Genomic DNA, 24,050 nt, shown 5'->3' with positions numbered 1-24,050 from the left:
CTACTTAGTGAGGCCCTCACAACTTAGTGAAACCCAGTTTCAAAATAAAGAATAAAAAATAGGGCAGGGGGTATAGCTCGGAGGTCAAATGCCCCTGGGTTCCATCCCCAGACTATATATATATATATATATATAGTGACTGGGGGTGTAGCTTGGAGGTAGAATGCCCCTGGGTTCCATCCTCAGTACCACAAATTAAAAAAAAAAAAGTGCCCTAGTTCCATTGGCCTTTCTGTTCCTCCTCCCCCAGGAAGGCCACCTTGGCTGACATTGTGGAGCAGCTGCAGGAGAAAGAGGCAGGCCCAGGGCTTCCTGTTGGGGTGGTAAGTCGAGCCAAAGGACAGGTGGGGGCATGGGGATCCTTCTCAGAGCCAAAGTCAGGATCTCAGAAGCCACCAGTGCCTAGCCCTACACCCATCCCCCCTACCTGGACCCTGCAAGTTAGCATGGACTCCTAGGATCCGAAATAACCCCCTCCCCCATCTGAAAGTTCCCTTAGAAAGGTGGGACCACTGACCCCCATCTCCCCTCCACATGCACACAAACGCATCTGCCCTGCTCCCTATTTCTCCGGGCCATGGGGTCTCTCATAGACAGCCATATAACAAAGAAGACAGCCCCAGATTCCTCCTTAGATCTAGCCCCTTCCTCCCACCTCCGAGGGAGTCCAAATGGAGTCCTGCCAACTAAACACCAATTAAGCGGTCCTAAGAAGTGGGCTTGGTGGCACACGTTTATCATCCCAGTGGCTGAGACAGGAGGATCGCGCAGGTTCAAAGCCAGCCTCAGCAGCTTAGTGAGGCTCTCCGCAATGTATAGAATAGGTCTGGAGGTGTTGCCCTGGGGGTAGAATACCCCTGGGTTCCATCCCCAGCACCACACACACACACACACACACACACACACACACAGCGTTGAGCCAACATCCCTCAAGTCCCCCGTGCTCTCCAAGACACAGGGCCCTGCAGACAGTCAGGCCCCCAGGCCCACGGGTCCCCCATGGACAGCACCCTCTCCCCTCCCTTCACACAGCCGTCGCTGCCTCAGCCTCGCGAGCTTCCCCCCGGCCGCCTGCCCAACGGGCTCGAGCCGCCGGAGCGGACACCTCGGCCGGACCGGCCGCGGGCACGGGACCGGCCCAAGCCGCGACGGCGGCCGCGGCCGCGGGAGGGTGGCGAGGGCGGGGGAAGCCGGCGCTCGCGCTCCGCCCCGGCCCAGGGCGGCTCCGCCCCCGCGCCGCCGCCGCCGCCCGCCCACTCGGTGCAGCACGAGGGCTTCCTGCTGCGCAAGCGCGAGCTGGACGCTAACCGCAAGTCGTCCAACCGGTGAGCGCGTGGGCGGGGCTCCGGGGGGCGGGGCTCCGGGGGCGGGGCCCAGGCGCGGCGTGTCCGGAGAGAGGATAGGTGGGCCAGAGCAGGGGCGGGCTCAACTCCAGGGCGTCCAACCGGTGGGGGCGGGGCCGGGGCGGGGCGCAACGTCTAGAAACCCAGCCAATCGGCGGGAGGGCGTGGCCTAAGGCGCGCGCTTCCAGGAGTGACTGGCTGGCGTTTAGATGAGGGCGGGACGAAGATGTCCTGAAAGTGGGTACATCGGGAGCCGACGCAGGAGTTGATTATAGCCAAGGAGCGAACTGGAGGTGTAGACTAGGGGGTTCCAGTGGCATGTGAAGTGGAGCCTCGCGAGGTCGTCCAACCAAGGTGGGGTGGGTTCATCCGGGAAGCTTTAAATTGCGGGAGGGTCTGAAAGGGGCGGAGCCCAGACTCCTGCGTGGAGTGTGTGTGCGGGGAGGGGGTAATGTCATACAGGTTTCCAAATGAGAGTCTAACCGGTTTCTCTTGTTTCCTCATGGAGCTTCTGGTTGTCTAACACATTTTTGTCCATGTGGGAGGCAGAATCTGGGGACTGGTGGAACTGTCCCCAGAGTAGCACTGGCCAAAGAGTGGAGGGAGGCCTAGACCTGAAGTCGGCAGAGCAGGTTCAGACCAACTTTGCTAGTGGGGTCTGACGAGAAAGCTTCCTTATCCTTAGGGCAAGGTGGGAATAAATAGGAACACCTGGCATATTTTGCCCACAGGGAATTTCCTCCTGGATTGGGGGCTTGGCTGGATTGGGCAGACAGGAATTCCTCATTCTAAACAGAGGACCAATAGAATTTTTCAGGGGCTGGTGGAGGAATGGGAGGGGTGGATAGAGCAAAGGCCTATGGAGGATACAGCTTCAGTCTTGGCTTCAGGAAATTCAGTATGGGAGGGGATAAGGAAGAACAAGCCCAGACAGCAGGGCCAGCCTGGGCAAAGGCTTGCTTGATACTGGTACCCTGAGATGATGTTCTCATCTCAAACAGCCATTCAGAAGAACAACCCAGTCACAAGGCCTGACTAGCTAGGGCAAAGGCTCAGAGGTAGGAAGGCTCAGGGGACTTGGCCCATGAACCTGTTAGTGAAGAGTACCCAGGAGGACTGCTGCAGCTCCACCTTGAGCCCCGTCTCGTCACCCCAGGTCTTGGGTGAGCCTGTACTGCGTCCTCAGCAAGGGGGAGCTGGGCTTCTACAAGGACTCCAAAGGCCCAGCCTCGGGGGGCACGCATGGTGGGGAGCCACTGCTCAGCCTGCACAAGGCCACCAGCGAGGTGGCTAGTGACTACAAGAAAAAGAAGCATGTCTTCAAGCTCCAGTGAGCCCCCTAATGGGCAGGGGCGGGGTCTAAAGCTCAGCTTCCTGGGAGGACCCTGGTTCCCTTGGAGGGCTTTTCTGGGGTGGGGGTGGGGGGTTGGCCTGGCCTCTCGGGATCCTCAAGTTCTGCGTCCTCTCCTGCAGGACCCAGGATGGCAGCGAGTTTTTGCTCCAGGCTAAAGATGAGGTGAGATCTGGTTCTTTCAAACCCCTCCCCATGTGACCTCAAAATGACCTGGCTATCCGGCTGGCTCCTGGCCCAAAATGATGAGGCTGTAGAAGGGGTGCACACAGGCCAGAGTTATTAGGACTACAATGGGAAAGCCCAAGGGCAGCGAGAACCCAGAGGAGATTGCTAAGCTGGGGGTGGTAGGGAAGGGTTCAGGGAGGGCTACCTGATGACAAAGTAAGTCTTCCTCAGGTGAGATGGACCAGCCTCTCAGGTGAGGTCAGAAAGACAAGAGGAGGAAGCTATCCCTAAAGAATAAAGCTACGCATGGTGGCACACATCTGTAATCTCAGTACTTGGGAGGCTGAGATGGGAGGATCACAGGTTTGAGGTCAGTCCCAGCAACTTAGTGAGGCCCTCATCAGCTTAGTGAGAGCCTATTTCAAAACAAAAAATAAAATAGGGCTACAGGTGTAGCGCACATGCATGCGATCCATCCAGGATTGCACGGGGCTGTAATTCCAGTAACTCTTGGGAGGCTGCGGCTGGAGGATTGACCTAGCAAGACTTTTCTCACAATAAATAAAAAGGGGCTTTGGATATGGCTAATTGGCAGAGCACCCCTGGATTCAGTCTCCAGTATCACAAAACAAATGCATCAATAAATTAATAAATCATAAAACAGCTGGGTGCAGTGGCACACACCTGTAATCCTAGTCATTGGGAGGCTGAGACAGGAGAATCACAGGTTTGAGGCTAGCCTTAGCAACTTAGTGAGATCCTGTTGCAAAATAAAAATAAGGCTAGGGGTGTAACTCAGGTAGAACGCCCCTGGGTTCAATCCCCAGTACTACACAAAGACACGCACACAAATTAAAATTAAATAGGTAAATAAATAGATGATCCAGGTAGAACTGCAGACACAGGCGCAGAGGCCCAGACGGCAAAACTGCGAAGAGGTAACAGCTCCAGGACGCAGTTCAAGGAGTGTGGTAAATGGTCCCAGAAAGGTGCCCAGGGGCTAGATCTCTCAGTGCAACGCAGTCCACTTGGAGAAGGCTGACTTTTGTCCTAAGCACACTGGGGAGTGGAGGCGGGGTTTGAGCCAAGGAGGGTCGAAGTGACAGCTAAGATCTCTGTAGCTGCGCTGTGTAGGCTAGACTGGACGTGGGGAGCCCAGGAAGCAGCCAGGGTAAGACCCACAGGGAGAGCACACGATTGGAGCGGGAAGCCCGCGGGGAGAAGAGAGCAGGTGTGGGAGGTAGGAATGTGAGTGGGGCTCAGGAGTGGGCTGAGGGCCGAGGCCAAGTGTGGAGGTGGTAGGAAGAGATGTTGAGAGTAATAAATAGCACTAGTTATCTCAGTCACTTCTCACAAGCAGCTGCGGTGCCGGCTCTGTTCTCTGCACACCACCTTTTCTTATCTGTAAAATGGAGATTAAAAATAGCTTCTCCTCATAGGGATTTCGTGAGAAGTAAATAAGTTGATAGGCGTAGAGCACCTGGCACAGGGCTTGGTGAATGTCGGCATTCTGTAAGTGCCTGCCCATACACTTGTCCCTGTTTTCATTATTAATCTCTGTGGAGTTAAGTGTTACATAGGTTTGAGTTGAATGAAGCCACAAAGGTGCTTAGAGCTTGGCCTGGCATATAGTTAGACGCTAGGTGAGTCTTTGTGTCCTCACTGTTAGTGCTTCCGACACTGAAGCACAAGATCCATCCATTACTCCTGCTTCTTTTGCAAACACACACTCTGCCCTATTTCTTCCTCCAGGAGGAGATGAACGGCTGGCTGGAGGCCGTGGCGGCCTCCGTGGCAGAACACGCAGAGATCGCTCGCTGGGGCCAGACACTACCCACCACATCATCCACCGACGAGGGCAACCCCAAGCGTGAGGGCGGGGAGCGCAGGGCCAGTGGGCGCCGGAAGTGACCCCCTGTCGCCTCGACCTGACAAGTCTCCCCGCCCCTCCTCTGCACTGTGGGCACACAGACACTTTCTCTTCCGCAAGGTCCGGAGCCCCTAGGTCCAACACTGCGGACGCACCAGGACGGGCACAGGAAAGGAGGGGACTTCTCCTGCACCCCAAGAAGTGGTGGGGAGATTGATGCCCCTATAGCCATATCTCGGCCCCTTCCCGCTCGCCACCCCACCCCAGGTGCTGGGGCTCCATTATTTTTATGCAATAACTGAGCTTGGTGGGAGCAGGCAGGGGGCCAGTTGAGCCAAGTCCCCTGCCCCTATCCTAGATCCTGCCCCAAGAAGCTGGGATGGTGGGGGCAATAATTCGTGGCCTCCTCTCCGCCCTGAGGATGGGCATGGGGGCGCTGGTGAGGTCCCCTGGACCATCCAGGGTGCTAGGGGGTGGGGAGGGCACACTCCCTCCCCCCCTTTACCTCACTTCCAATGCTGCCTTGATCTCTGTCTGGGAGGGGGCGTGAGAGGGCCCAGGCCCCCGCACTCCGCTGCCTCAGAGCCATGTGGTTAATTCCTTAGTTTATTTTTGCAAAACGTCGACCTCGCCCTCCCCTGCCCCGCATCCGCGAAGGCTTTTAATGGGAGGGGCGTCAAAGCTCAATACTGTCTTCCTCTCACCTCCCCCCTCCAGCTGTAAATGACACGAGGGGAGGGGTGAGGGGAAGCCCTCCCCCTGCATGCTTCTGGCTGGAGCACCTCCCTGGGACGTGGGGGAACCGGGTTGTGGGCAGCCCCCCATGGCCGCCTGGAGAAGCCGCAGGGGCTCGGGGGTGTGGGGCGGTGTGGCGGGCGCACACTGTATGTATGTACCTATAATAAACCCTCTGCCTTTGACGGTCTTTGCTGGTTCGCGTTTCTGCTGCGTCCCGGGCATTGAAGGTTGGGCTGAGGGGGCGCGGTGGCTGCAGATAACATCTAAATGTACCCCTTGGTGTGGCGAATTTCGGAGTCTAAACACACCTCGACGAATCACCTAGATGCCACATACCTAGAAAGGGAACCCTGTAGGGATGGGGAAGTCATTAAAGTTCCCCAAAGGAGCCGCCAGGTCCGCCCCGTCCAGGGCAGGAAAGGCGGGCCCCCTTTAAGGAGGTGGAAAACTTAACGCTGAAAGCGAGCGCTCTGCCCAATCACCGGCGGCTTCTGGAGTCTCCAGCCCAATGAGCAGGCGGTGAGGGCGGGGTCTGGATGCACACCCGGAAGTGGGTGCTGGCCGGCTGGCTCGCCCGGGGGCCATGGCTGCGGCGTCTACTGCAGCCGAGGGGATCCCGGGTCGGGGGCCTCCCGGGGAAGTGATTCATCTAAATGTGGGAGGCAAGAGGTGAGTGTGAGAGGCTCTTTTAGTTCCCACACTGGGGTGGGAGTACCCGCCTGTGGGGGGGGGGAATCCCTGTCCATCAGGCGTTGCTCCGCCCTCTGCTGGAGGCGAGGAACCTGGAAAAACCGCGGGGAAGTTGAGAATGCGCTGGATGCCGCGGGAGGGGCCCGCGTTCCTCACCCTCTGCCCATCGTCTCTTGCATCCACTTACCTTCCCCACCCAGATTCAGTACCTCTCGCCAGACGCTCACCTGGATCCCAGACTCCTTCTTTTCCAGGTGATCCGAGGGCGAGTGTGGGTGGTGGTAGGGGCTGGAAGGAGAGGATGTGGGGAGACCTAATTTCCACCACCTGCCCAGCTCCTCTCCCCTGCCCGTGACACCTGCTCTGGTTCTCCTCCCTGTAGTCTTCTGAGTGGACGCATCTCGACTCTGAAAGATGAGACGGGAGCAGTGAGTAGGGCCCGAGCCAAATGGGGTGGGCCGGTAGGAGGGGGCAGGACCCCTGTCAGTCCTCCTCTCCGCCCTGTCCATCCTCTGGCCCCCTCTCCCACAGATCTTTATCGACAGGGACCCCACCGTCTTCGCCCCCATCCTCAACTTCCTGCGCACCAAAGAGCTGGATCCCAGGTTGGTATGGAAAAAGGGGAGAGAGGCACCCACCATTTTCACCACCTGAGAAGTCTTTTCTTCCCCTCAGAATGTCCACTTAAGATTCATTCGGTTAGAATTATTGAGAATCTTGATCTTATTAAAATTACTTGTCTTTAGCCCGGCGTGGTGGCACACACTTGTAATCCCATCGTTGGAGAGGCTGAGATCTGAGGATCACAGTTGGTAGGCAGCCTCAGCTAGTGAGGCCCTTTGCAACTTAATGAGACCCTGTTTCAAAATAAAGAATAAAAAATAGGGCAGGGGGTGTAGCTCGGAGGTCAGTGCCCCTGGGTTCCGTCCCCAGACCCCCACACAAAAAAATTACTTGTGTTTAAGCTGGGTTTGGTGGTGCAAGCTTGTAACCCCAGTACTTGGGAAGCTGAGACAGGAGGATGGCAGGCTTGTGGCCAGCCTCAGCTCCTTAGTGAGGTTCTCAGCAATTTAGTGAGACCCTGTTTCAAAATAAAAATAAGGCTGGGGACATAGCTCAGAGGTAGGATGCCCCAGAGTTCAGTCCCCAGTACTACACACACACACACACACACACACACACACACACAAATTACTTGTCTTTAGAATCATCCCTACACACCCATACATGTTCACCTGGCATATCATTGCTCCTTAGAATTTTTTTTTTTCTTTTCGGTGGTACTGGGGTTCCTGGAAACCCTTCTACCTCCGTGCTACAGTCCCAGACCTATTTTATATTTTTATTTGGAAACAGGGTCTCTCTTTTTTTTTTTTTTTTTTTTGGTGGTACTGGGGGTGGAACTCAGGGGCTTTCTACCTCCGGTCTATACTCCCAGACCTTTTTTATATTTTATTTGGAAACAGGGTCGCACTAAGTTGCTGAAAGCCTCACCAAGTAGCTGAGGCTGGCTTCGAACCTGCACGATCCTCCTGTCTCAGCCTCCCAAGCTGGGGGATTATAAGCCTGCGCCACCACGCCCGGCTGGAAACAGGGTCTCTTAAGCCAGCGCGGCTGGCTTCGAACCTGCGCGATCCTCCTGTCTCCGCCCCCCAAGCGTGGCTCCTTAGAATCTTGATCCTGTGAAAATTAACTACCCCTTAACATTCTCTGTATGGTTTCAAAAGCTTCCTCCTCAAAATCTCTGCCGCTCCCTTGCCCCAGACCCTGACCCTTAGTCTCTTCTCCTACTCAGGGGTGTCCATGGTTCCAGCCTCCTGCACGAAGCCCAGTTTTATGGGCTCACTCCACTAGGTAAGTGGGGACTCCCAGTTAACATCCTCAGTACACAGGAAACCAGCTTTCTACTGAAGCTTCCTGAATCCCTCCTTCCCCTCTTCAGCCTCTGTCCTGAAAGAGGGTTGGGTTAAAGCCCTGAGGAGAGTGATGGGCAAAGAGATGGGGGGTACGAGTCCCAGCTTGGAGTCCTTCCATTGCAGTGCGTCGTCTGCAGCTGAGGGAAGAGCTGGATAGATCTTCCTGTGGAAATGTCCTCTTCAACGGCTATCTCCCCCCACCAGGTGGGCATCCCAAATGGATGGCAGGGAGGGAGGGAGGAGCTAGACACTGTATTTCCCACTGGCCCTTGGCTGCCTATGCTGTGAGCCCTGGGACATGAAGGAAATTGTAGTTTTGTATCAGATGCTTGGGCTGATGTTTGGAAAGGAAGTAGGAAACAGCACTTTTCATGAGACAATGGGTCTGCCAGTTCTCCCTGCAGCTCAGAAGTATAGGCTAGAGCATGATGGGAGTTATAGTTCTTGTTTGGTTTCCTTGTGTGTGGGGGGGGGGGTTTGAAACACTGGGGTCCTTGGCTGGGTGTGGTGGCACACGCTTGTAATCCCAGCGCTTGAGAGGCTGAGACAGGGGGATCGCACAGGTTCAAAGCCAGCCTCAGCTACTCATTGAGACCCTGTTTCCAAAAATAGGTCTGGAGTATAGCCTGGAGGTAGAAAAGCCCCTGGGTTCCACCCCTAGTACCACCAAAAAGAAAAAAGAAAAACTGGGGTCCTTTGCATAAAGGGAGGATATACACCGGGCGTGGTGGCTCACGCTTGTATTTGGGAGACTGAGACAGGAGGATCGCACAGGTTCGAAGCCAGCCTCAGCTACTTAGGCCCTTTGCAACTCAGTGAGACCCTGTTTCAAAATAAAGAATAAAAAATAGGACTGGGGATGTAGCTCGGAAGTAGACTGCCCCTTGGTTCCATCCCCAGTACTACCAAAAAAAAAAAAAAAAAAAGATAAAGGGAGGAAGTGCTTATATATGTATTGTAGTACTGGGGAGGGGGATGGAACCCAGAGGCATTCTACCTTTGAGCTACACCCCCCGGCCCTATTTTATTTTTTTTGTTTTGAAAAAGGGTCTTGTTAACCTGTGGAGGGCTTCACAAGGTTGCTTGCTGAGGCTGGCCTTGAACCTGTGATCCTCCTGTCTCAGCCTTCTAAGTACTGGGATTACAAGCATGTGCCTCTGCACCTGGTTGGGAAGAAATATTAAAAGGAAATTATTGCTGGGCATGTGGGGATATGCTTATAATCCCAGTACTTGAGAGAGTAAGACAGGAAGATTATAGTTTTATGGCCAGTTTCAGCAAGTTAGTGAGACTACTTCAAAATAAAAATAAAGCAGGGCGTGGTGGCACACACCAAGTCTGTAATCCCGGTACTTGGTAGGCTGAGATAGGAGGAAGGATCACAAGTTTGAGGACAATCTCAGCAAGTAGTGAGACTCTCGTCAACCTAGTGAGACCCTGCTTTAGAAATAAAAATAAAATAGAGCCAGGGGTATAGCTCAGAGGTAGAATGCCCCCGAGGGTTCAATCTCCAGTAGCAAAAATAAATAAATAATAAATAGATAAACAAATAATAAAGAGGGGTGGGTAGGCCGGGCATGATGGCGCATGCCTTTTTTTTTCCACCCCTGGTACTGGGAATGGAACCTAGGGGCATTCTACCTCCAGGCTCAAACCCCAGCACTAAGCCGGGCATGGTGGCTCACGCTTGTAATCCCAGCATTCGGGAGGCTGAGACCTGGAGGATCACGGTTCCCGGACAGCCTCAGCTACTTAGTGAGGCCCTCTGCAACTCAGTGAGACCCGGTTTCAAAATAAAGAATAAAAGTAGGGCAGGGGGTGTAGCTCGGAGGTCAAATGCCCCTGGGTTCCATCCTCAGACACACACACACACAAAAAAAAAAAAACCCAGCACTATTTTTTATTCTTTTATTTTTATTATTATTTTGGGGGGGTGGTACTGGGATTCTTGGAAGCTCTTCTACCTCCGGGCTACACTCTCAGACCTATTTTTTAAAATATTTTTTTAGCCGGGCATGGTGGTGCACGCTTGTAATCCCCGCGCTTGGGAGGCAGAGACAGGAGGATCGCACAGGTTCGAAGCCAGCCGCGCGTGCTGGTTTAGGAGACCCTGTTTCCAAATAAAAATGTGAAAAAAAAAATATATATATATATATACTTTTTTTTTTTTTTTAAACAGGGTCTCTTAAGCCAGCGCGGCTGGCTTTGAACCTGCACGATCCTCCTGTCCCCACCTCCCAAGCGCAGGGATTACAAGCATGTGCCACCACGCTCTGTGCATATTTTTTTAATTTTTAATTTTTAATGTATTATTAGTTTTTTTACGGGTCTGGGGATGGAACCCAGGGGCATTTGGCCTCTGAGCTACACCTCCGGCCCTATTTTTATTCTTTATTTTGAAACAGGGTCTCACTAAGTTGCAGAGGGCCTAAGTAGCTGAGGCTGTCCACGAACTATAATCCTCTGGTCTCAGCCTCCTGAATGCTGGGATTACAGTTGTGGGCCACCACTCCCGGCTTATTCCTTTATTTTGAAACAGCATTTCACCAAGTTGTGGAGGGCCTCACTAAGTAGCTGAGGCTAGCCTCCAACCTGTGATCCTTCTGTCTCAGCCTCCCAAGTACTAGGATTACATGTGTGTGCCATTATGCCTGGCTGGCATATGCCTTTAATCCCAGTACTTGGGAGAGGATGAGACAGTAGGATTGCAAGTTCGAGGACAGTCTAAGCAAGTAGTGAGACTCATCAATCTAGGGAGACCATTTTTCAAAATAGAGATAAAAATAGGCTGGAATGGGGGGATAGCTTGGAGGTAGAATGCCTTTGGGTTCAATTCCTTGTACCATAAAAAGTGGGGGGAAGCTGGGGGTAATGCTCAGAAGTTACAGTGCCTTTTAATTTTTTTTCAGTACTGGGGATGGTACCCAGGGGCATTCTATCTCCTAGCTACACCCCCAGCCCTGTTTTTATTCCTTTTATTCCTCACTAGGTAGCTGAGCTGGCCGTGAACCGCCATCCTCCTATCTCAGCCTCCTAAGTGCTGGGATTACAAGTGTGTGCCACCCCGGCTGCCCCTGAATTTAGTCTCTAGTAAAACACACACTCACACGCGCACGCGTGCCTATTCTATTATTCTACGTAGTTTTACTCCACTTTAAGACTTTAATTCTTCCTTCCTTCCCTTCTTTCCTTTCTTCCTCCCTTCTTTGTACTGGGGATTAAACCCAGGAGCGCTCTACCACTGAGCCATAACCCCAGCACCCCACCTTTTTGTGTGTGTGTGTGTGTGGTACTGGGGATGGAAACCAGGAGCAAAATACCTCCGAGCTACACCCCCAGTCCTATTTTCTAGTCTTTTTATTTTTGTTTTAGTCTTTTATTTTTTTTGAAACAGGGTCTTACTGAGTTGCTCAGGGCCTCGTTAAATAGCTGAGGTTGTCCACGAACTGTGATCCTCCGTTTTCCGCCTCCCAAATGCTGGGATTACAACCGTGTGCCACCACGCTCAGCTTAGTCTTTTTATTTTTATTTATTTTTATTTTTTATTTTTTGTGGGTCTGGGGATGGAACCCAGGGACATTCAACCTCCGAGCTACACCCCCTGCCCTATTTTTTATTATTTATTTTGAAACTGGGTCTCACTGAGTTGCAGAGGGCCTCACTAAGTAGCTGAAGCTGTCCGCGAACTGCGATCCTCCAGGTCTCAGCCTCCCGAATGCTGGGATTACAAGCATGCGCCACCACACCCCGCTTAGTCTTTTTATTTTTGAAACAGGTTTTCACTCAGTTGCAAAGGGCCTCTCTAAGTAGCTGAGGATGTCTGTGAACCAGGATACCCAAGTCTCAGCCTCCCAAGTGCTGGGATTACAAGCGTGTGCCACCACGCCCGGCTATCCAGCACTTTTTAAAAATTAATTTATTTATTTTGTGGTACCAGAGACTAAACCTAGGGGTATTCTGCCTCTGAGCTACACTCTCAGACCTTTATTTCAAAACAGGGTCTTGCTAAATTACAGTGCACTGGCTTCAAACCTGCAATCCTCTTGTCTCACCCTCCCAATTACCTGGATTATAGGCGTGCACCACCCTGCCTGGCTTTTTTTATATTTTTTTATATTTTTAATTTTTTTATATATTTTTTTAATTTTAATTTTTATATTTTTTATATTTTATTTTGAGACAAAGTCTTGCTAAATTTCCCAGACTGGCCTTGAACTCACAATCCTCCTGTCTTAGCTTCCCAAGTACTAGGATTAGAGGCATGTACCACGGTGCCCAGCTAACAGTAAGATTTGTAGTGCTGGCCGGGTGTGGTGGCGCACGCTTGTAATCCCCGCGCTTGGGAGGCGGAGACAGGAGGATAACACAGGTTTGAAGCCAGCCACCGCGCTGGCTTAAGAGACCTTGTTTCCAAATTAAAATATAAAAAATAAGTGTCTGGGAGTGTAGCCTGGGGGTAGAAGGGTTTCCAGGAACCCCAGTACCACCAAAAAAAAAAAAAAAAAAAAATTGGAGTGCTACGTCTATGCCAGGAACACAAAGCAAACATGAAAATAAAACTCAGAACAGTGTTATTAGATCCTAGCTAGATGCTGTTGCTTGCCAAGGGTACAAACTTCTATTTATTAGGAAGGAAAGATTGCAAACATTGAAGTGTTATTATCACAGTGGCACCAGACCGAGTCTGTGATGAGCCCTAGGGTATTGAAGGGGAGTCACTGGCTGGGTGGCTCCGTGCCGCCGAATGCTACCACTTGGTGAGACTGAGCACCACTTGCAGGGACCTGGATCTGCCATAGTTTACGTGCTCGTAGCTGAACAGACACGATCACCATCACTGTTACTCTGCCCCACGCTCTAGTGTTCCCCGTGAAGCGGCGAAACCGGCACAGCCTGGTGGGGCCCCAGCAGCTAGGCGGACGCCCGGCCCCCGTTCGCCGGAGCAACACGATGCCCCCCAACCTGGGCAATGCGGGGCTGCTGGGCCGGATGCTGGATGAGAAAGGCCCTCCCTCCCCCTCAGGTAAGCTCCTGTCCTCTGGGAGGTCAGGGCAGTCCGGGAGCTCCGCATGGCCCGTGACCCTGCTCTCATCCCTCTCTTCCCACAAGGACAACCGGAGGAGCCGGGGATGGTGCGCCTGGTGTGCGGACACCACAACTGGATTGCCGTGGCCTATACCCAGTTTCTTGTCTGCTATAGGTGCTCGGGGAGGGGGTGGCCAGGAGGCTCTGAGCCCTGTGGATGGATGGCGCTTGAGCTGAGGGTTGACAACATTATCCCAATTCTACAGGCTGAAAGAAGCCTCTGGCTGGCAGCTGGTGTTTTCTAGCCCCCGCTTGGACTGGCCCATCGAGCGCCTGGCACTCACAGCCCGAGTGCCCGGAGGGGCTTTGGGTGAGCATGACAAGATGGTGGCCGCAGCCACAGGCAGCGAGATCCTGCTTTGGGCTCTGCAGGCGGAAGGCGGTGGCTCCGAGATAGGTATGGCCCCAGACTTTTTCCAGAACCCACTGTAACCTATTAACCCACCCCAAAAAATCCTCAAACCCCTCCAGGCGTGGTGGCACACACTTGTAATCCCAGTATTTAGGAGGCTGAGACAGGAAAGTTGCGCAGGTTCGAAGCCAGCCTCAGCTACTTAGTGAGGCCCTTTGCAACTCAGTGTGACCCTGTTTCCAAATAAAGAATAAAAAAATAGGGCTGGGGCTGTCGCTCGGAGGTCAAATGCCCCTGGGTTCCATCCCCAGACCCATACACCAAAAAAAGAAAGAAAGAAAGAAAATCCTCAAACCCCTTTGTGATTGCTCTGCCCCGGGGATGCTCCAGCTCTTCACGTTTCCATAGCCTGTTGAAATTCCGTGGCCATCTCTCCTTCATTGGACTCCCTGCCCTGTCCTCTTAGATCTCTTTGCTTTGCTGGACTGCTCCATGCCAGTAGAATCCCAAGGCTTGTTAGAATTTTTGTGGCCATTAAGAATCTCTGTACGGAGTGTGGTGGTGCATGCCTGTAATTCCAGTACTTGGGAGGCCGAGACAGAAGGATTTCAGGTTTGAGGCCAGCCTCAGTGACTTAGTGACTCTAGCAGCAACTGAGTGAGCCCCTGTTTCAAAACCAAAAAAATGAAAAAGGATGGAGGCGTCTGGGTGCAATGGCACACGCCTGTAACCCTAGTACTTGAAAGGTTGAGACAGGAGAATTGCAGGTTTGAGGCCAGCCTCGGCAATCTTATGAGGCCCTCTGCAACTTAGTGCAACTCTGTTTCAGAATGAAAAAATAATCTAGGGCTGGGGGTGGTACCTCAGAGGTAAGGTGCCCCTGGGTTCAATCCTTAGTACCAAAAAAAGGAGAGGAAAAAAAAAAAAAAAGAATCTCTGGCGTGTTGAACCCAGTCCTTGCAAGAATTTTCTGTCACCAACAGGTTTTTTGCATGTGGGAAATAACATGTTGGAACTCCGCACCCCATTAGTCTTACATTCTTTGGAAACCCATATTTCCCACTGTAACCCCCCCTGTGAGGACTCCGTGGCCCAGTGGAGCCCCCACCCGTGGGGCTCCTGCTCTCCTACCCCTGAAGCCCTCTTTGCCCCTGCAGGAGTCTTCCACCTGGGGGTGCCTGTGGAGGCCTTGTTCTTCGTGGGGAACCAGCTCATTGCTACAAGCCACACAGGGCGCATTGGGGTGTGGAATGCTGTCACCAAGCACTGGCAGGTCAGAGTTCCAGCCACACTGGCTGTCTCCTTCCCTAGGGTCTGGGGACCGCACGGGCCCGGGGAGGGTCTGTCCCACCTGGAGAGAGCCAGGGGACCTAGCCCCAGGCCAGACCCCCATGTGTGTGCTAATGGCCTCCAGGGCATCAGGGAGGGCTTCCTGGAGGGGCTACAGAGCTGACATGAGGGTGGATGGGTTTGGGGAGAGGGAAGAGGAGTCTCCTGACACTTGATGGGGACCAGGCTCAGGGAAGGTAGTATAGGAAGCAGGGACCTAGAGAGAGACATGCAAATGTCCGTCACTCCTGGAACCCACCCTAGTCCATCTCCACAATGTTAAAAAAAGAAAAATATCTCCAATATTTTTCTCCTATAGAGATGTGAGTATAGCCGGGCATGATGGCACACACCTGTAATCCTGGTACATGGGAGGCTGAGGCAGAGGATTGTAAGGTTTAGGACCAGCCTGAGCAACTTAGCAAGACCCTGTTTCAAAAATTTAAAAAGGAGCCGGGCGTGGTGGCGCACGCTTGTAATCCCCGTGCTTGAGAGGCTGAGACAGGAGGATCGTACAGGTTCGAAGCCAGCCTCAGCTACTGAGTGAGGCTCTCAGCAACTTAGTGAGACCCTGTTTCTAAATAAAGTATAAAATAGATCTGGGAGTATAGCCCAGAGGTAGAAAAACCCCTAGGTTTCTCCCCCAGTACCAAAAAATAAATAAAAATAAGGTAAGGCTAGGGGTGTAGCTCCAAGGTAGAATGCCCCAGGGTTCAATTCTCAGTACCACTAAAATAAAATCAAATTAGAAACACAGAGTGCAAGAGAGAGGCCAAGAGATGGAGGGACAGAGCTGGTGAGAAGTGGGCCTCAGCGCCCAGGTGGGTTCTGGAGGGGAAAGTAGAGAGCTTGGAAGCAGAGGTGTGGACGGGCCCCACTGCCACCACACCCCAACTCCCCACCCGCCAGGTCCAAGAGGTGCAGCCTATCACCAGCTACGATGCAGCGGGCTCCTTCCTCCTCCTGGGTTGCAGCAATGGCTCTATCTACTACGTGGGTGAGCAGCAGCAGCCCGGGGACACGGGGTGCGGGGCGGGCCAGACACCGGGGACAAACCAGCCCCTCCATCCCAGATGTGCAGAAGTTCCCCCTGCGCATGAAGGACAATGACCTCCTCGTCAGCGAGCTCTACCGAGACCCAGCAGAGGACGGCGTCACCGCCCTGAGCGTCTACCTCACTCCCAAAACCAGTAAGCTGGGACTTGGCCTCCCGCCCCTGCAGCCTCCGCCATCAGCTGTCTTGCTGCTCCTGCGACACAGCCTGGGACTTTGCAGGAGCGAGACGGGTGCAGCCCTCGTTAGTTGTTCAACAAACATTCATTGAGCACCCCTTGAGCGGGAGCTGTTGGCAGTGCTGGGCTGTGGCCGGCCTCTCCATCAGGGGCACAGTGGGCCCTCAGTGGGTAGCTCATCTGTGTTTCTTTCCCATATCTGTAATCAGAGCGTGATGTTTGCATGTTTAGAAAACCACATGGGAGCTGGGCATGGTGGCACATGCTTGTAATCCCAGAGCTTGGGAGGCTGAGACAGGAGGATCGTGCAGGTTCGAAGCCAGCCTCAGCTACTTAGTGAGGCTCTCAGCAACTTAGTGAGACCCTGTTTCCAAATAAAATAGAAAACAGGTCTGGGAGTATAGCTTGAAGGTAGAAAGTCCCTTGGTTCTACCCCAGCACCACACACACACACACACAAAAAGAAAGAAAACCACATGGATACATTTGTGTGTGTGTGTGTGTGTGTGTGTGTGTGTGTGTGTGTGTGTGTGTGAGAGAGAGAGAGAGAGACAGACAGACAGACAGACAGACACACTGACTGACAGGATTGAACCCAGGGGTACTGTACCTCTGAGTTACACTCCCATCCCTATTTTATGTTTATTTTGAAACAGGATCTTGCTAGGTTGATGAGAATCTCTACTTGATCAGGCTGTCCTCGAACCTATAACCCTCAGCCTCCCAAGTACTGGGAAAACAGGACAGTTGTGGACCACCACACCTGGCCAGCCCTAGTTTGTTTGTTTGTTTGTTTGTTTGTTTGTTTTTTGTGACGCTGGTGCTGGAGATTGAACCCGGGGCATTCTACCTCTGGGCTACAACGCCAGACTCTTTTTTTTTTTTTTTTTTTTTTTTTTTTGCGTGGGTTTGGGGATGGAACCCAGGGGCATTTGACCTCCGAGCTATACCCTGTCCTATTTTTTATTCTTTATTTTGAAACAGGGTCTCACTAAGTTCCAGAGGGCCTCACTAAGTAGCTGAGGCTGTCCGCAAACTGCGATCCTCTGGTCTCAGCCTCCCGAATGCTGGGATTACAAGCGTGCGCCACCACACCCGGCTCCATTTTTTAAATTATTATTATTTATTTGTAAACATGGTCTCTCTAAGTTGCTGAGAGCCTTAGTAAGTTCCTGAGGCTGGCTTTAAACCTGGGATCCTCTTATCTCAGCCTCCCAAGTACTGGAATTACAGGCATGCACCATGCCTGGCTCTGACCTGCCCTAGGTTAAATACCCATCCAGGTTATAAAGTATAACACCAATCCATTGCCTATAGCTGCTGCACATGATACTGAAGCCACATTTTACCTATCTACATTCCTTAAGATGGTCCAGTACATGTCTGAGAGTTTCAGAATGTTAAGTCAAGCCGGGTGTGGTGGTACACACCTGTCATCCCAGTACTTGGTAGGCTGAGACAGGAGGGTGGCAGGTTTGACGATAGGCTCAGCAATTTACCAAGACCCTGTTTCAAATTGAAAAATAAAATAGATCTGGGTAGGTGTAGCTTGGAGACAGAACGCCCCTGGGTTAAATCCCCAATACCATCGCCACCAAAAACTAACTAAATATAATCATAATCTGTCTTGGTATCCCTCGATGCAATTTCATTTCTTTTTTTTTTTCTTTTTTCTTTCTTTCTTTTTTTTTTTTTTTGTGTGTGTGTTACTAGGGACTGAACTCAGGGGCATTCTGCCTCAGAGATACACCTCACCCATTTTATTTTATTTTATTTATTTTATTTGTTTGGTAACATGGTCTCGCTAGGTTGCTGAGGCTGTCCCTAAGCCTGTGTCCCTTCTGTCTCATTCTCCTAAGTCCTGGTATTTGGCTTATTCTCTGTTTTACAGTGGGGGTCTCAACGATTGCTGAAAGTCTCACTAAGTTGCCAAGGCGGTCCTCCAACTTCACATCCTCCTGTCCTAGCCTCCCGAGTGCTGGGATTACAAGCCAGGGCCACCATGGCTAGCCCCTGAGCCTCTGTTTTGCTCTCTCTCTTCCTGGCTCAGTCTTCCTGTCTCAGGTGCTGTCTCCGTGTCTCTCTGCCCTGTGCCTCTGGCTCTCGGCCTCACCACCTTGCATTCTCTTTCTCCCTGTCCCCCAGCTTCCTGACTCTGGGTCTGCTCTGCACCTGTCGCTTTCTGTCTGCCTTGGGTTCTGTCTCTCTGGGACACAGGTCCTGTTCGTCCTTGGCCCCTCACCAGGTGACAGTGGGAACTGGATCGAGATCGCCTACGGCACCAGCTCAGGGGGCGTGCGGGTCATCGTGCAGCACCCCGAGACCGTGGGCTCAGGGCCCCAGCTCTTCCAGACCTTCACCGTGCATCGCAGCCCCGTCACCAAGATCATGTTGTCAGAGAAGCATCTCATCTCAGGTGGGTCTCCCTACGGGTAGCCGTGGGAAGCAGGGCAAGGAGGATTGCCTCAAGGATGGATGCTGTGCAGGGAGAGAGCTCCACTGAGGAGAGGACTGACCTGGGGAAGGGGGGTAGTTGCAAAAGTGGTAGACGACTAAGGAGACCAATCGGGGCAGAGGTGAGGAAAGAGCATATATTGAGGATACAGTGATGGACAAGCCAAGTCCCACCCTTGCAGAGCTAACATTCTAGTGGGGAGAGCAGAACAATAGATTAAAATAGAGGGCTGGAGATGGAGCTCATTGGCAGAGTGGTTGCCTAGCATGCTTCAGGCCCTGGATTCCATCCTCATCACTGCAAGATAGATAGATAGATAGATAGATAGATAGATAGATAGATAGATAGATGGATGATAGATAGAGCAAGCTGGTACACACCTGTAATCTCAGCAACTTGGAAGGCTGAGGCAGGAGGAAAGCGAGATCAAGGCCAGCCTCAGCAACATAGTGAGATCCTATCTCAAAAAAAAGTTTTAAATCAGGTACAGGGGCACACGCTTATAATCCCAGTACTTGGGAGACTGAGACAGGAAGACACAGGTTTGAAGCCAGTCTTGGCAACTTAGTAAGGCCCTCCGTAACTTAGTGAGACCCTGTTTCCAAATAAATAAAATCGGACTGGGAGTGTAACATGAGGGTAGTAGAATGCTTCTGGGTTCAATCTCCAGTACAAAAAGAAAATTTTTTAAAGTGATGGGCATGGTGGTGCACACTTGTAATCCCAGTACTTGGAAGGTTGAGACAGGAAGATTGCAGGTTAGAGACCAGCCTCAGCAACTTATCAAGACCCTTAGCAACTTAGCATGACTCTCTTTTGAAATTAAAAAATTGAGCCGGATGTGGTGGTGAACGCTTGTAATCCCAGCATTTGGGAGGCTGAGACTGGAAGATCACGGTTCGTGGACAGCCTCAGCTACTTAGCGGGGCCCTTCGCAACTCATTGAGACCCTGTTTCAAAAATGAAATGACTAGGCCGGGCGTGGGGGTGCACGCTTGTAATCTCTGCACTTGGGAGGCAGAGACAGAAGGATTGTGCGGGTTCAAAGCCAGCCTTGCTGTCTTAAGAGACCCTGTTTCCAAATAAACCATATAAAATAGGTCTGGGAGTGTAGCTCAGAAGTAGAAGGGTTTCCAGGAACCCCGGTACCACAAAAAAAAAAAAAAAAGACTAAAAAATAGAGCTGGGGTGTAGCTTGGAGGTAGAATGCCCCTGGATTCCATCCCCAGTACCATAAAATTAATTAATTAATTAGTTAGTTAAGCCAGGTGTGGTGGTTCTCACTTGTAATCCCAGTACTTGGGAGGCTGAGACAGGAGGATCTCAGGTTCAAAGCCAGCTTCAACTACTTCGTGAGGACCTGTTTCAAAATAAAATATAAAAATAGGGCTGTGAGTGTAGCTCAGAGGTAAAATGCCCCTGGGTTCAAACTCCAGTACCACAAAAATAAATAAATAAAGCCAGGCCTGGTGGTGCACACCTTATACATGAAGTTCTTTCACAAGGACATCTGCCCAGCAGCCATCTGCTCAGCCTGGGGTGGATGTAATCCCAGTACTTAAGAATCTGAGACAGGAGGATCCCAGGTTCACAGCCAGCCTCAGCAACTTAGTGATACCCTGTTTCCAAATAAAAAATAAAATAGGGCTGGGGGAGCTGGGCATGGTGGCACACGCTTGTAATCCCAGCATTTGAGAAGCTGAGACAGGAGGATCATGGTTCGTGGACAGACTCAGCTACTTAGTGAGGCCCTTTGCAACTCAGTAAGACTCTGTTTCAAAATAAAGAATAAAAAATAGGGCTGGAGCCAGGCGTGGTGGTGCACATTTGTAATCCCCGCGCTTGGGAGGCTGAGACAGGAGGATCAGGCAGGTTCGAAGCCAGCCTCAGCTACTTAGTGAGGCTCTCAGCAACTTAGTGAGACCCAGTTTCAAAATAAAGGAGAATCAGTAGGGCTGGGGGTGGAGCTTGAAGGCAGATGCCCCTGGCTGGGTTCAATCCCCAGTAATACAAATGATGATGATGAAGGAGGAGGAGAAGGAAAGAGAAGAAGAAGGAGAAGAAGAAGAAGAAGAAGAAGGAGAAGGAGAAGGAGAAGAAGAAGAAGAAGAAGAAGAAGAAGAAATAGTAGTAGTAGTAGTAGTAGTAGTAGTAGTAGTAGTAGTAGTGAGGAGGAAGGACACATCAGATTTTTTTTTTTTTTGGGGTGGGTCTGAGGATGGAACCCAGGAGCATTCGACCTCTGAGCTAACCCCCCCTCCCTATTATTTTTGATTCTTTTTTTTTTTTTTTTTTTGGTGATACTAGGGGTTGAACCCAGAGGCTTTCTACTTCCGGGCTGTACTCCCAGACCCCTTTTTTTTTTTTAAATTTGGAAACAGGGTCTCACTAAGTTGCTGAGAGCCTCACTAAGCAGCTGAGGCTGGCTTCGAACCTGCGCAATCCTCCTGTCTCAGCCTCCCAAGCGTGGGGATTACAAGCGTGCGCCACCACATTAATTCTTTATTTTGAAACAGGGTCTCACTGAGTTGCAAAGGCCCTCGTCAAATAGCTGAGGCTGTCTGCGAGCCGTGATCCTCCAGTCTCAGCCTCCCAAATGCTGGGATTACAAGCGTGCACCACCACGCCCGGCTTCACATGAGATATTTTGAAATGATAATCCTTGGCCACAATGGTTAACAAGAAGAGAACAGACTGTGGGCACAGGGCAAGTGCAGGATAAGGGAGTTAAGGCGGTCAGGACCCACGTGAACGCAGTGCACGGGGAACAAAGCTCTGGAACCATTTCGACAGAATTTTTCACCACTCAGGATTCTGGAGAGAGTAATTTGTCTGAAAGGGAAGAATTCAGGGCGACACTCTGGAGGGGTCTTCCTGGGCTCAGGAGGATGGAGCACTGGTGCCCTAGCCAGGCCTGACCTGCCCCTTGTTCCTCAGTCTGTGCCGACAACAACCATGTGCGGACGTGGTCCGTGACTCGATTTCGAGGCATGATTTCCACCCAGCCCGGCTCCACCCCCCTCGCGTCCTTCAAGATCCTGGCCCTGGAGTCTGCTGACGGGCATGGCGGCTGCAGTGCTGGCAACGACATCGGTGCCTGCCACCCCGGCTCCTCCCCACGGACCTGCCTGGCCGCCCTGGGCACCCACTACTAACCCCCTTCCCTGACCCCGTAGACCTCTGCTGACCCCTTTCACCTCCACCCGCTGGTTGCTGGCCCCTGCTGACCTCCCATGACTTCTACCTGACCCCTGTTGGCCTCCACTTATTCCCAGCTTCCCCTGTTGAACTGCCCCCCCATGGATTCCTACAACTGCCACCCGGCCCAGGACCCCGGCTCCAGGGACAACACCCCGCCCCCTGCAGGACATGAGCTTCACTGACCATGGCCACCTCCAACCCTTCCAGACCCTGCCCAAGTCCAGCAGCCTGGGGGTGGGCCCTAGGGCTGGGAGGGCTCAGCAATGGGAAAGGGGTAGAGCCTTGGGTCCGGGGCGCAGCTGACCCTGCCCCTGCCCGGCCAGGCCCCTATGGCGAGCGGGACGACCAGCAGGTGTTCATCCAGAAGGTGGTGCCCAGCGCCAGCCAGCTCTTCGTGCGCCTCTCTTCCACCGGGCAGCGGTGAGGACTGTCCCACCAACAGGGCATGGTCGGGGAAGGCAGGTGGCAGCGGGTCACAGAGGCCCCTCTCCCCTCAGGGTGTGCTCTGTGCGCTCCGTGGACGGCTCGCCCACCACAGCCTTCACCGTGCTGGAGTGCGAGGGCTCCCGGCGGCTGGGCTCCCGGCCCCGGCGCTACCTGCTCACCGGCCAGGCCAACGGCAGCCTGGCCCTGTGGGACCTGACCACCGCCATGGACGGCCTCGGCCAGGCTCCTGGTATTGCCTGCCCCGCCCCGCGCCGGCCAGCGCCATCGCTTGCAGCCTTGGCCACGGCCTACTTCAGCGTGATCTCCCTTCCCCGGCGTGTGCCCTCTGACCCTCTGACCTTCGCCTTTGACCCCCTCTCCCTGCCTTGCCACCCGTCCTGGGCGGTTCTGCCCTCTCTCTTGGACTTTGACCTGTCCATCAATCTCTCCATCCTGTCACCTGTCCTACTCTCTGCTGCTTGCCCTTCAGCCCCATACCCCCGCCCCGTGGGCCCTGAAGCGTGCTTCCGTGTCCCCAGCAGGTGGCCTGACAGAGGAAGAGCTGATGGGTCAGCTGGAGCAGTATGAGCTGGCGCCCCTGGCTTCCCCTCGGAGCTCTCTCCCCAGCCCCTCACCCCGGACCTCTCTCACCAGGTAGCTACAGCTCCCCTGCCTTCTCTGTGCAGTGTGTGTGCTTGTGCCTGTGTGCGTGCGTGCATGTACATGTGGGGGGGAGTAGGGTGGTCTTGGGGAATGGGCAGCCCAGCGCTGACCTTCCCCTTCCCCACTCCCTCAGTCTCCACTCAGCCTCCAGCAACACCTCGCTGTCTGGCCACCGGGGGAGCTCGGGCTCCCCACAGGCTGAGGCCCTGCGACGTGGGGGAGGCAGCTTCGTGGAGCGCTGCCAGGAGCTGGTGCGCAGCGCTCCAGAGCCCCGCCGGCCCCCGACGCCAGCCCCACGGCCCTCCTCGGGGCTCGGGGCTCCCCTCACACCCCCCAAGAAGAGGCTCAATGAAACCTCCTTTTGAACGCAGCCACCACTGTGCCTTTGGATAGATACCCTGGTCTCAGCTCAGGGGTGTCCCCGCTTCCCGCTGGGAGCCCTGGGTTCAGGACCAGGGCCTCCCTGGAGTGCTCACTGTTACTAAGTCCCCATCTTGCCCTTTTCTGGAAGCCAGAGTCACCCTCCCAATAAAACACTGCCAACTCCTTGCTTGTATTTTTTTTTTTAATACTAGGGATTCAATCTAAAAGCATTTTATCTCTGGGCTACACCCTCAGCTTATATTTATTTATTTATTTATTTATTTATTTATTTATTTATTATTTGTGGTACTGGGGTTCCTGGAAGCCCTTCTACCTCTGGGCTACATTCCCAGACCTATTATATATTTTTGAAACAGGGTCTCTTACGCCAGCGTGGTTGGCTTCGAACCTGCCCAATCCTCCTGTCTCTGCCTCCCAAGCGCAGGGATTACAAGCGTGGGCCACCACGCCTGCCTTATTTTATTTTATTTTATTTGCAGTACTGGGGATGGAACTCAGGGGCATTCTACCTCTGAACTATACCCCCAGCCTTATTTTTATTTATAGTGTGTGTGTGTGTGTGTGTGTGTGTGTGTGTGTGTGTGTGTGTGTGTACGGTACTGAGGGTGGAACCCAGGGGTATACTCCCTCCCAGACCTTTTTTTTTTTTTTTTTTTTTGTACTGGGGGTGGAATCCAGAGGCTTTCTACTTCTGGGCTATACTCCCAGACCCATTTTATATTTTATTTGGAAACAGAGTCTCACTTAGTTGTTGAGAGCCTCACTAAGTAGCTGAGGCTGGCTTCGAACCTGTGCGATCCTCCTGTCTCAGCCTCTCAAGCGCAGGGATTACAAGCGTGCGCCACCA

General features: G+C 52.7%; 2 protein-coding genes across 3 annotated transcripts in view; both read left to right on the top strand.

The window, feature by feature from the left end:
* The window catches only part of SPTBN4 (spectrin beta, non-erythrocytic 4), a gene marked incomplete at both ends in the record, with an annotated part of 108,720 nt that extends 103,947 nt beyond the window's left edge, over positions 1-4,773 (top strand). Inside the window, 5 exons of one of the 2 annotated variants that reach the window (XM_080704410.1) lie at positions 251-320; positions 1,033-1,325; positions 2,500-2,673; positions 2,817-2,859; positions 4,615-4,773. In XM_080704410.1, coding sequence (XP_080560536.1) covers positions 251-320; positions 1,033-1,325; positions 2,500-2,673; positions 2,817-2,859; positions 4,615-4,773 — 739 coding nt within the window. Of the gene's footprint in view, positions 1-250; positions 324-1,032; positions 1,326-2,499; positions 2,674-2,816; positions 2,860-4,614 lie in introns of both variants that reach the window. The other variant, XM_080704409.1, reaches the window with a different exon arrangement.
* A 1,280-nt stretch (positions 4,774-6,053) lies between these two features.
* Positions 6,054-23,184, top strand: SHKBP1 (SH3KBP1 binding protein 1; the record flags this gene model as incomplete). Its single annotated transcript, XM_080704586.1, has 18 exons — positions 6,054-6,139; positions 6,361-6,414; positions 6,543-6,588; positions 6,692-6,765; positions 7,956-8,014; positions 8,200-8,280; positions 12,938-13,099; positions 13,186-13,276; positions 13,368-13,558; positions 14,671-14,786; positions 15,752-15,839; positions 15,916-16,032; positions 18,320-18,490; positions 21,467-21,622; positions 22,054-22,150; positions 22,228-22,406; positions 22,696-22,810; positions 22,953-23,184. 18 exons carry the CDS (start codon positions 6,054-6,056, stop codon positions 23,182-23,184), a joined length of 2,115 nt encoding a protein of 704 aa, XP_080560712.1.
* Between the last annotated feature and the right edge of the window lie 866 nt (positions 23,185-24,050).

The sequence above is a fragment of the Muscardinus avellanarius genome (genome assembly GCF_963383645.1).
Source record: "Muscardinus avellanarius genome assembly, chromosome: 10".
NCBI classification, from domain to species: Eukaryota; Metazoa; Chordata; class Mammalia; order Rodentia; family Gliridae; genus Muscardinus; species Muscardinus avellanarius.
Note: the sequence above shows the minus strand (reverse complement) of the source record. Positions and strands in the feature narration are given on the sequence as shown.